Raw genomic sequence first — 13,283 nt, 5'->3', positions numbered from 1 at the left:
TTGAGTATTAACTTCAGGTTCATTAAACGTCCTTTACTATTTAATGGTAAGGTAACAAAAGTCTATAAGCTGAGTACATTGCGCATCACTAGTTTCAACAACCAACCGTCCTTATTTCTGCTGCCTCTCAGTCACACTGTAAAGTGAACTGCGAAAAGGCTGAGATAATTTTCAAAAATAAACGTTTAAATGAAATGTAGGTTCACAAACGAAGATTAATTCTGTTTACCATTAAGCAAATCTAATTAAACAGAAAAATACCGCTTAACAACAGAAGTACCTAAGTATTTATTGCTGTGATTATGGGCTCTCAACCGCTGTGCTGCTCAGTGAAGAAAATGGAGTCTCAAACTTTGTGCCTATCGAAGCATAGCGAATCCACACCTTCCACAGGTGGTTGAGACGACTATCACAAGCCCGTTTACGGGGCAGCATTAAAAAAATAAACTAATAAAAATCCCCAAATCCGTTTGTAATAGTAGTTAGTGATTTTATACTGCCTCTGAGAAGGCTGAAACGCTCTCACCAAATCTGAAATGTCTCCCGCTAACACACATCGGCAGACACTGCCCGCAACAGCAGACGGGAGGTGGGACTCCCTCCACGACTCCCTCCCGCTGCGTCCGAAAAACAGATCCAACTGCTCGGCAAAACGGTAATACAGTGGGGACGGGGACAGAAAGTCCGGCATCGCCTTTTACATCCCGCAGAGGACGACCGGGCCGGCCGGCCGGGAGACCCCTGGAGCCCGGGACCCCGCAGGAGGGGCAGGGCGGCGAGCAGGCCGCGCAATTTGTTAGCGGGCCCCCCTTCAAAGGGAGCAATAAAGGCACTAGGAAAAATAAACGCGACGGGCACTGACCCCAGATCCGCGAGCTGTAACACATTCGCCTCCTGCTCTCCCCCCGGAAAACCCCCAGACCTCTTTCTGCTGATCCTCTCCCTTCACTGTAATGCAACAAATGGCAAGACCTAGGACCCCGGAGCTGAATAACAGGAAATATAGGCATCTGTCACCTCCCGGGGAGAGGTAAATGGATTAGCGAAAGCAACAAAGGGAAGAAAAGCCCTTTCAAACGTGCAATTGATTAACAAGTCCCCTCTAATCTGCAGCATCACTGTTTTTCCTTAAAGACATCATCGGTCTCCTCCTGCACTTCAGTGCAATTAAGTCGAAGCCAGGAAAGGGGGGAGGAAGGCGCTGCTTGCCCGCCGAGCTCCCGCGCTGCTCCGTGGGGACAGCACGGGAAGGGTTACAAACCGGGCATGGACATGGTGCCGCCTGTCATCTCCTCCCTCAGCCCCCGGGCAAAGCGCCCCGGGAAGGAGTTGGTGAGCAAGGTTCATCTGCTGCAGAGGGGGAGAGGGCACTTTTCCAGAGAATGGTTTCACGAAAGATCAAAGACCTGAAGCCGGCAGCACCTACCTCCCCGGTGCATTTCACATCCCAGGCAAAGCGAAAACGTTAAACCTCCCCTTCTCTGCTCTGAAAGCACCACACATCCTAAGCGTGCGGGGGGCGGGGGGGGGGGGGGGGGGGGGGAAGTTTATGCGCCTTCTTTTACAGGAACTGTAACTCTTACACCATCGCGGCTCTACAACCCCCCACGCTCCCCAAGGTCCCTATAAATCACGGCGCTCGCCTCGGAGATGCCGGACAAACTGGCAAGTGTTCAGCAGCCGCACTGCCGCTGCCACGGCGCAAGGTCAGATGTTAATAAGGGCAGTTTATTCAGCTCTAAAAACAATCGCGGAGCTCGCTGAACCGAGTCCTAGTGTTTCCTGAGCCTAGAGGCTGATCTCCTCAGTCCCCAGGGGTCGGCCAGGTACACAGAGGAAATGGGACCCTCTAAAGCTCAAAAACACACAGAAAGAGACCTGCCGAGCCTCTACCAGCTGCAAGCACGGCGGCTGCCCCTTCGCCCACTCAACTTTAATTCCCCCCCCCCCCCCCCCCCCCCCGCCTTCCTTCTGGTTCCCACTGAGATTCTGGCAACACTCAACGGCCCAAATAACACATTATTATAACTACTCCGAGGGGAGGGCTGGAGGGAGGGCGGGCGGAGTGAAGGAGGAGGCTCCACTCATTGCTATCCACCCTCGGAAACAACAAAACCCCGAACTTCTCCTTTGTTTTCTTCTTCTTTCCCCCTCCCCCCAGTCGCCACCAACCAGCCTCGGTGCGCTGAACCAGCCGAGGAGCGGCACGAAGCGCCCGCCGGGCTGGGGCGCCGGGATGCGCTCGGGGAAGAAGTTTTAGCGATCCCTCCTCAGCGCAGCCACCGCTGCCATCGTCTCCTGCCAGCCCCCGCCCCCTCGTAAAAAAACGCAACATCAGGTTTCCATTTTGCCAAAAAGAAAAGAAAAGAAAAAAAAACAAAACAAAAACAACAACAAAAAAAAAAACCCAAAACGAAAAAAAGAAAAAGTAACCAACATCAACCACCAACTGGGGATGCTGGCGGCTCCGCCGGTCCCCAGTGGATACGCTCAACTCTTCTAGAACGCGCGCAGCTTTCCCTGCTTCCCCTCTGCCTGCACACCCCCTCCCCTCCCCTCCCGCCGGGGTCCCGCTCCTTACCTGCCGCGCGGAGGCGAAGGACCGAGGCGGCCGCCAGCAGGGCCAGGAGGCGGCCCGCCGCCCCTCGCCGCCCCGCCGCGGGGACCATGCTGCCCGCCCGCGCTCCCGCCCGGCCGCCGCGGCACAGAGCCCGCGGGGTAGCAGCAGCGCCTGCGGGCGGAGCAGGGTCCGCTGCCGGTGCCGCGCCGCGGGGGCTCGGCGCTGCCGCAAACTTCTCCTCGGCACCGCCGCTCCGGCCCTGCGCTCCCGCTAACGGACTGTGCCGGACTGGGGGCGGAGGAAGCCGCGCTCCTTTCCCCTCCTCCTCCTTTCTCCTCCTCCTCCTTCTTCCCCAGCATCCCAACGTCACCCGGGACAAACCCGGCACAGGGGAGGGGAGCGACGCCGAGGGGCGGCCAGGGCAAGGGCAGTCCTTGCGCTCCGGCACCCTCTGCCGGGGGCAGCCCCCGGCCCCGGCCAGCCCGCACCCGCCTCTCTCTCCGCACACGGGCAGGGGGCCTCGACCACCCCCACGAGCTGGCAGGGCTTGGGCCCGCTCTGAAGCGCCAGTCCTGCCCCCAGAAGCCTCGGGAAGCTTCCAGTTTCCTCAGAAAAATCCCCAATAAAACAAAAATAAGTGGTCGGGGGGCACGTCAGCCAAAGCCACTACTATTTCTCTCCTTTGCCTCCTTCCTCTTCGCTGCACAGCTGACGCCTTTTTGTGCCCACAGAGCATTAAGTGATTGAAAACAGTTACTCCTGCCCCCAAAACATCCAGGGGCATCAGCCCCGCAGCATGTACTCCAAGAGGCCAGGACCACTGCGACTTGACATGTTCCACCGGTGCTCTCTTCTTAGGGTGTCAAAAGTAAATTTTACTTTCTATCTTTAACAGGTAGAAAATTATTCTGTTCCCAGTAAAGCTTCAAAATATTTCAGCGCTATCTACCGCCAGAAATAAAGGCATTATGAGCACAATTTAAATATACATTTAAAAATCCTTTTTATCTTATAATTTTTGTAGTTCAGAGAAATCCATGCTCTAAAATAATGCAGAACTGTGAGCAGGCTTCTGTTAAATATGTCATATAAACTGCAAGAACCCAGTGACACCTGAGTATTTGCTGTATTTTTAAAGTTACAATATAACAGCAAATTTAATCAGATGTCTTCTCTAGAAATACAATATTCCTATTTTAGACTGCGTTTCTGAAGATTTGATGCTCAGCGGTGCTTAATACATACAAATCCCTTTAAGTTCTTCCCCAAATCAAGCTCTAAATTCACAACTGTTTTAGTGAAATTAGTTTTCCATTAAATTTACTTCTTATTGCAACAAAGGCAAACACTACAACATATTCTTTCTTCCTGCTTTTGCACCCTTTTTCTTTCCTCTCAGGCCTCCAGTTCCATCTTGAAAATTCTTCTGGCACCTAAAGATGACAAAGGGAGGTCCTGATCCCTCTTTGGCAGGAATGTAGGACTGACTGAATTCAGTCCCTTCCCATCACAACAACACATTTTATAATCCCTTTCATAAACATTTAAAACCTAATATAAAAGTAGTGAGCATCTTTTTAATAAGTGCCACTCTTTGGATTAAAAGCTGCTACAGACCTTGCCTCTGTAGTGGTTAGAAATGTACTCTTACTTTCCAGTCTATATGTGTTCATGACCAGTTTATACTCCTTATCTCTTGTGCCACTATTACCCTTCTACATACCTTTTCACTTCCCTGCTCTATGGTATAAAATGACCAGAATCACACCTCAACCTTTATTTTGTTGCACTAAAAGCGCCTAAATTTTTAAATTTCCTTTGAAACAATAGTTCTGCATTCCCTGGTCATCCTAATCCTTTTTCCTGCCACTCTGCCTACTCCCTTCATCCCCTCGATATTTTTGGCAGTCTGCTTTAATTTTTCTGAAGATGGGTGGCTCAAGGTCAGCATAGTATTGGAGATACTTTCTCTACCAGAGCACTTCTAATTTCTTTTTGATGCTGAAAAGACTAACCAATACATCCTGATGATTACAGCACCTTTCCAGTTACAGATGTTCTATAATATGTTAGAAAATCTGCATCCTCTCTTTCTTTATTGTTTCCAGTGTATATCTAACAGCAGATAACTGCATCAAAATTCTCTGTGTCTGGCCTCCCAAATCCCACCCCACCCCGCCTTTTTTTTTCTTTGTATCTCAAGTCATCAAGACCAGTCCTTTCTGTAAGATATCCTGGTCCATGTTTTATCAAGAATACCTCTTGGCTCTGCATCAGCAAAAAATTTTGGCTGCACATTGAGAATGTGTGCTAAGGCTTTTGTGTATACATTAAATCTATATTAAATATCAGAGATCAATGGTGAAGAGCATCTCTCCACCTAATAGTTCTCAATTACAAATTTCTTGTTTTCCTCTCTTCTGACATCTCATCATCCACGTTACTGTTTAACAAGGAAGCCTCATAAACTCCATCCTAACCCATAACTTCCCATATAGAGGTATATCAAATGTTCAACTTAAATCCAGATGAATGAAATCTAGTATGTCCTTTGTTTTGAAAATTATAGAAAGGAAGCTATTAAGGTTATCTGACGTGATATTTCTTTAGTAAATAAGTTTTATTCTATTAACTCCCATGATGTTATTTTTTCTTCCAAATGCTGTTCCAGAGCTTTGTAAATTCCTGAGGCCAAACTAATAGATCTGTAGGAATCTGGATGACTTTTTCTCACTCTTCATGAATGTCATCTACAGAGCTGAACAAAGCCTTGATCTCTTGGGAAATGGGAAGATCCCATACAACTTAGTGCGATATAGGAAACATATGCAGTGCATGAGCTGAGGATAACAAAAAGGCTATATACTCTTTTGCTCCTCTCAGAAATAAAGCTGTTACTCGCCACTGACTGTAAGTAGCCCGTGTGTTTGTCACTTCCCAGTTACATGATCCTGCACCTCCTTCAGTAGATTACATGGGAGGGGAGGGGAAAGGAAAGGAAAAAAATTGAATGTATTCCTTCGCCTTTCCCACATTTTTATTTTATTCCACAATTCTAGCAAAATCTGCAGTTTGGTTGTGATCATAAGCACACTTCTTACTAGGTGATGGGATTAGTTTTCTAACGCAGGGCAATAGATGAACTCAGTGCCAAGAAGTGTGCCCGAGAAACTAAAGCAGAGACCGTGCTGTGACTTTTACAACAAAGTTTAACTGGTTAAAACCTGTGGCAGTTACCTCCTGAAACCTTACTGAGTTTATGTTCCTCTGAAGCTCTGAGTTTATGTTCCTGTGGAGCTTATGATTGTTCAGCTGAGTTTCTTATCTTCCAAATAACCTAGGGGATAAAACTGCTTGCATAAATTAATCTACATTTTGCCTAATCCTCCCAAGAAATAATATTTTGCTTTTTTCCTCCGATGCTCTCAAAAACTCTCACAAAATAACTAGGATATGAATCCAAATAATTTTTACATTTGAGAATAAATTAGCATTTGATAGAAACTTTAGTTGTGAATTACTTCTCTGACTTAGCAGGGGAACCTGGTTATGTTATGAAGGCTAAATGACTAGACCAAGTTAGCTATCAAGAATTTAAGTCTCCTTCATAGCCACAAATGATTTTGTCACTGACCACAAAATCTGCCATTTCACATTTCACATTTGCAGGGAGAATCACTTGGCAGGACCGAGGTGAAGTCACTACAGTGAAGAAACCACAGTACAAATTCTTGCTCTGTATTGTAGAAAAATATGTACAGCAGGCAAAGAAGCCTGGACAACTGCACATTTCTACTGAGTTGGTTCACCCTACTTGTGTAAGCCATTAGAGTGCTCACTTGTGTTCTGCAGCATATGGTCCCAAACTGTTTTGTCACTATTTGACAAAGAAAAAGCTGTGCGTGTATTTGTTTGCATGACCATATGGTACGTGCCTGATAGGAGTTGTTGAGAGCAATGGGCAAAGCTGGAATTCAGCCTGAACTTGCTTGGAAATCCCTGACAGAATTTGGATGGATTCCCTTTGCCATGTGTGTCTGCTTTCATAAAAAATGTAACAGAAGCAACTAAAGAAAATATAAGGTCAGATGTGGTTCAGACTTCAAGGTCTTAGTGTTCCTATAAGCATTCTACAAGTTTAGATAAGTTTTAATTGGTGTACTACCTTTATTAAAAAAATCATTCCAGACATGATCTTTCTATTCCTATGATGAAAGCAGCACAGAAAACATTATTGCAAACATTACCTACATGCTTCACATTTGCAGGATCAACTCTTGGGCTTTCTTCTACAATGGTAAAGTACGTCCCACAGAATTCTGCTATGGATCAAAACTGAAAAAAAGATTTAGGCACCCAAAATAGGATTCAGACAGGCTTCAGACACCCAACTCCAAATTAGTAACCCAAAAATGTACCTGTTTAATCTTGAACGTCCGGTTAGCTGTCTCCTTTCCACCTGTACACTTCTGATTTTTTTTTAAAATGAAACTTGTAACTGTCAAAATAAAAAACAAGTTAAAAACACTCATCAGAAAACCTTTTCCTCTACTAGAAGAAAAATAGTACGAGGTTTTGATCCACACTTTTAGACCATTACTTGTTATGGTTTAAATATACATGATATTGAGATACATATATGTATATTAAAATAGCCACAATAATTATGTTGAAGGAAATATTTTACCTCTGGAAGGTAAAGCCCATTTCTAAATGGGCTCAGGAGTTATATCACTTCTTGCTTTTGTTTCCAGCTCTACACATACAAATATATCAAGCATTATTGTCACACAAGCCAGCCTACCACAGAACAGATTTGACAAGTATTCATATTATCAACACTCTTTTTAAAAGAAGATCACCAAGGATATTTCTCACAACTAGAACCACAGGAAACAATAAACACAGCTCTTCATTTATTTCTTAAGTTAGGATGCAGACAACACTCACAAAAATAGAGCTGAGTCCCCTAACTTGTAAAATCATACTCACCTGATGGTCTGAACAACATGCAGCAGTGTCTTCAGCCTTCTCAATCCTCTCCAGTCATAAAAACGGAAAGGGGGAGAAAGCTGCATCTCTCTTCTCTAGTCATTATTCCTACAGGAAAAACAATTAGAGAATGACTTATTGAAGATCAGAATCTGAATAGAGAATTGGATTTAGGTTTCCATTATACAAATTAAACAAGGACATGAATGTCTGAATTACTTTAATTTAGAGCTCAACTAATCCTTGAAATTGTTATGATTACACTAAAGAGTGATCTTGGCGTTTAATCTCTCATACTCCAAAAAATAAAACTGATGTTCTTTTTCATGCAATTTTCATTATCATTTGTTGCTAGTTGTACTGAAATACTTATATGCATTTATTTTAGTTGTTTATGTCAGCCATTGCCATGGCACTAGAATGCTACAGCTTTGTAAATAACACATGAACAATTAAAATTCTAACTATTTAACTTATGCAAACTCTGAAACAAGTTCTAGCTGTCAAGCTGGAGCACCAACATGCAGACATGTGACAGATTTCAAAGCAAAACAAGGGTGTCTATGTGCCCTTAAAACCCTAAGTTACTTACTGAGTTCATACAGAACTATTAAGCCATTACCCAAGCTGTCAGTACCAGGATACTACGTTAAGTACTGCAGTTTACAAGGCAACACCAAAAGTACAACATTTTCTTAGTGAGGCAGACACAATGTCAATGGATCTAGACAGCAGAGAATGTTACACTATGCAAGATAAAAATACAGTTAAATTTCAAAATGCATCAGATCTTTGCAAGTCACCACAAAACTATATATTGTTTTATTTTGAAAGGTTATCATCTGGACGTGAAGGTGTCAGACAAACACTGAACTGAACTGAAGCGAGAGTTTAAAAGCACCCAAGGGATATCGACTATGGAGAATGCTCTTTTGAGAGCCTTGGTGTGCATGTCAGTGTCTAAGGGACAGTTGTGGGGAAAGAAGTTGGAAGAGGGGAAAGAAGAGAAGGTGAGGATTTTTTTGGTTTGGTTTGGGTTTTTTTGTTTTGTTTTGGACTGTGTTTTTGGTGGGTTTTGTTGTTGTTTTTTAAAGCTAGCCTTAGCTAGAGAACAGGCAGTCTTCAACACTGGCACACAGGGGTTCAGGGCCACAAACAGGAATCAGAAGTTGTATGCTCTGTTCCCAAGAGCACTTCAGAGTGTTCCAGATGGGAGTCATCTTATTACAAGCTTGTCAAAACTGCATCAAATAATGCTTGGATTTGAAAAAAAAAAAAAAAAAAAAAAGGTGCATATACTTGAGAAAGAAGTAAAATCTGGGAGAAAACTACAAGTAGCCAGCACAAGGTATTATTTCTCATGCCACAGACACAAAGTTTCTTGCACCTCCTCTGCCTTTGCGGCTGCAAAGCAGCCCACAGATGAACAACAAATTCAGTCTAGCAGAGGCAGGCTAAACACACTGAAGTCCTGCACTAGGGATCAGTCATGGTAAAATGAAACTCCTCTCCTTCCTTCTTCTTCCCCCAAACTTGGAGGTATGTATGACATACACACATAAGGGAGCAGGAGCAACCATGGGAAGAACTTCAAAGACAACACACAAACAGTAATGGGAACATGAATACAACTAAAATCCAGTTGGTGCTGCTGTGTTCTGTGGTTTGGAGCAGATCAGTGCTGTTGACTCCCAGTATACATTCCCCAGTGTTTTCCCTCTCATCTGCAACACTGAGGAAGACAGTCTGCCACGTTTTTCCCTTCTCTCACTCACAGTCTGAGCTTTAAGACTTATGAAAATAAAATTCAGCATATTGATGAATATTAAAATACTTGGGAAACCATAAGCTAATAATGTATTCTACAGCATTCAGACCATTGTGCTTAAAGAATGAGAACCTGAGAGAGTGACATGGACCTGAACAGATACACAAGCATGACTAAAACTGGCTAATACACACACACAAAACTAGTCAACAGTGTAGATAACAGAGACTTCACACTGAAGTGCATTAAAGAAGATGTGATTACATTAGATTCTACTTTTGAAACATTTTAGAGACTGCATAAAACCTTTTCTCCCCAGAGAGATTTGCAAAGCCAGTGTACCTGGAAAGAAAACAACAACTGGGTCCCCAACTCCCATATGGATCGTTGAGGTTCTCTTCTATTAAAAGCAGCATAGTGCTAACAAGTAAAATTATTTTAAAATAGACTTTTTTGTTACGTACAATGACAAGGTAGCACTGTGTCTGAATCAGCTGTCAAATGGTTTTGATCTTGCAGTGCTACTACCTGTTATGTAGCGTTTTTTCCTTCTTTGTTTCACCTTCTCTTTGTGCACCAGTCCTATAAATACATGCTTCACAAAAATAGAAAAGTGAGATACTTCTGTCCACTTAAAGATGCTCTCTACCTTTTCTCATTCGTTTACTGGTATTGGAACAATCTGAATGGCTATTCGCTACACACAAATACAAAAAAGGAGTCTGCGCCTTTTTTGTCCCTCTTCTAGAACTTCTTCGTTTTTATTAAAAGTGTATTTTAAAATATCCAATTATCCCATCTCACCTGTGCAGTTATGTTCTTCAAATTCTACAAGCAGAAAAACCTTATCTAAATATATTTTTCCCTTCAAGATCTTATAATCATCCCTTTTACATTCTATGTCTTTCATTCACAACAGAGACACAAGATTGGAGACTGGCAATAATTAGAAAAATGATTCATGTTTTCTCTTGGGTTTAAACTGCAAGCTCAGTCTGATCTGCCAAGGGAGATAGGTAATTGCGTCAGCCTAGGGGCAGATTAGATAACTGTCCCAAATGAAAAGGTCTTATCTCCATACACAACACAGGGAGAATAAACCGAACTGAAGGCAAGTAAGTTGTTTCACCTTTTATTGGGGAAACGTTTTTGTACGTGGTCAGCTACTTTGATGGCACCATGTCCTGTTTCACTTCAGGAATCATGAGAATATACTTCCTGGTTAGAGTCCTGTTTATGAAATTGAATTTCTGCCTATCATGGGCTCTGCTTACAGCACCCCTTGTCTGGCATCAGTCAGCATTCCCCACTTTGAGCAAACAGGCAAGGATGGATTATGAGATCAGTCACTACTGCTGTCACCTGACAGCTGTTATTTGACCAAGATCAAACAGAAGAGGAAAATTACTTTGATTCCTATGTTGTTCAGAAATTGCTGAGCCACAAGTTTTGATGGAAGTTTGTCTCACTTGCATAACATCAGCTGCTGTGATACACAAGCATCTACCTGCCTTAAATGAACACCTCTTGATATCTATCTTTCCCAGCCAACCATAGCAGCAGCAGCAGTCAGCTTCTTACAACAAAGCTTTAATTTAATTAAATAGCATGGTTAAATTAGACTCAGATGCTCTGAGCTATTGCACAGACTTGATGATATCTCTGAGACACCAGTGTCATTTTTGTGGAGAAGAGTTCATCTAAAAGGTCCCAGCAATGTGCCAGTTGCTGCCTTGTGCAACAGCTAATGCTGCGCAATGCTGGCCTGGCAAAACACAGACCCTGAGCACAAGTCTCTTCTGTCAGGTTCTCAGCAACTACCAAGCAGCACGGGAATCAACCCAGCTAAGAAAAATAGGAAGTGAAGAAATAGGACAGCTCGTTTCCAACTCCGAGCTGAAGCCCTCTGGAAACATCAGGGATAAATGGAGAAAGTCTGCACAGCAATTTTTCTCTTGCCTGTAAACTGTGGATAATAGGGAAAGCAAAGACAATGGAAGACAATATTATTTCTTTGTGTGGTTAGTTCTGAAGTATGCAATATTTAATAGCGGTTAAGTCAAACAAGGCATAGACTGATTTGGCAGAAAAGCTGCTGTTTAGTCTATAACAAAACATATGAAGGTGGTCTATTTAAACTTTGCATTTCTACACTTAGCATAGCTTTTAATTCAACAGGAAGGGGGAAAAGACAGCATAGATAATTGTACTTTTGAAAGCGTAGGAAAGGAATCAGGAGACTTTTGTTATATAGTGACTTACAGTGTACAGGACTGCTCACACTGAAATGAACGTGAATGGAGCAGACTGCTTCTGAGCCACACATGGCACTCGAGACAAAAACAAGTAAATAAATACATCCAGGTAGAATGAACCCTAAGAAATCATTTTTTGCACTGTAAAATGGGGGAAAAAAGGGGAATATTTTTTAGCAGAACTGTTGCCAGTGGGACTGAATGTGAAACCTACAGCTTGCCATGGATGCTAACCTCAGTGATGAAGTCTCTATGTGAACAAGAGCTTGAGTTCCTGGAAAATGGAGACAGTATACGGGTATATGCATATTTTATTAATGATATAGCACAGACATGGTTTTATACTGATGTGTGTATATTATTGAAATAAAGAACCTTACAAAATTTTCTAATACAACCAACCACCAGTATCCCAAACCCACAATGTTTTTCCTTTTTGTTTAAGTTCTTTGGAAACAATGCCATTAAAGTAAAATGAAGAAGGCAGACTTAACTGTGCAATAAGAGGAAGATAACTTAAAACAGAGTTCTGCATATATTCATTCTACTTCCAGTTTACATTTGCAATTTCATAAAATTATCTGTTACTGTATTCTCAGGCAATAAAATCCCAACTAAAATGTATCCAAAACACAAATATATTCCTCATATACAACAGTACTGAATTAATGTTAATGCTACTCTTAGAACTTTTAACTTCTGCTGTTTACTTTCAGCTTACACCTCCAACATGTTAAATAGCAGAAAAGAAGCAACTGTTGCTAAGAATTCCAGGCCAAAGCCTAATCAAAAAATCTTGTCTTTAGCATTGATAATAATGCCAAAGGACTGTGATATTTAAGACCTTAGTTAGCCTTCCTATTACCTACAATAAACTCCGTGGGTTAACTTTGTTTATTTAGTGGTACATAAGGTTGATGTGACTTCTAGGACCACTTGAAGCCATAACTTTTTTAACTTTAATTAGCATTAGTGGGAATCACACATATGCATCAGTGGCAGGATAGACTAAAAGAATCCATTTTTAAATGAAAAAGCAGATTTAAAGACAGGTTTCTATCAGTGCATTTTACATGACTGTGCAAGGATTTTGATTTGATCCACACTCAGCAGGGGGGCCTGTTATTCAAACCATGTGGTATCCGCTTGGTATGCAGGGTATAATACTGCTGCTGTCAGCATTTACTTTAAAATCTGATGCAATATATTACAAAGAAGATTTGAACAATCATAACTAAATTTTGTTGGGAAGACTTGAAACAAAGGATTGAATGAAATTGAAGACTTATGGAAACAATAAAATCTGAAATGTTATAAAAAGAAACTTAGTATCCACATGGGAACTATTCTACAACCTTCTTGGCAAATTTTAATCAGACATGCCTAACAAAAGTAATATAACTAACTTCTATATAAACAAAAACAAGCATACCTTCCAACAAAGGGATTAAACATTACAGTTAACATTTTTTAGGCCTACCATATGTAGGAATACTTGGTACAATCTAATGGCACTGAACTTAGAGAAAAATGCGTAGTCAATTAGTAAAATAATTTCCAATACATATCTGTTTATCAGGTCATCTTTCACTATTTTCCACTGTGAAGACTATATTTACATTAACATTTATACAATGTAATTCTACCAGTTTTATTTCATCGAGCTTTATTTGATCTTCTTGAAGCTTAGGAGAGACTTTTCTGTCCA

At 42.2% G+C, this 13,283-nt stretch overlaps 1 protein-coding gene across 1 annotated transcript in view; it reads right to left on the bottom strand.

Moving 5' to 3' along the window:
• Positions 1-2,826, bottom strand: part of ROR2 (receptor tyrosine kinase like orphan receptor 2) — a 167,477-nt gene extending 164,651 nt beyond the window's left edge. Inside the window, exon 1 of the mRNA XM_074856597.1 lies at positions 2,582-2,826. Within this exon, the coding sequence (XP_074712698.1) occupies positions 2,582-2,669 (88 nt within the window). The 5' untranslated portion in view covers positions 2,670-2,826. The remainder of the gene's footprint in view (positions 1-2,581) is intronic.
• Between the last annotated feature and the right edge of the window lie 10,457 nt (positions 2,827-13,283).

The sequence above is a fragment of the Strix uralensis genome, chromosome Z (genome assembly GCF_047716275.1).
Source record: "Strix uralensis isolate ZFMK-TIS-50842 chromosome Z, bStrUra1, whole genome shotgun sequence".
Classification (NCBI taxonomy): Eukaryota; Metazoa; Chordata; class Aves; order Strigiformes; family Strigidae; genus Strix; species Strix uralensis.
Note: the sequence above shows the minus strand (reverse complement) of the source record. Positions and strands in the feature narration are given on the sequence as shown.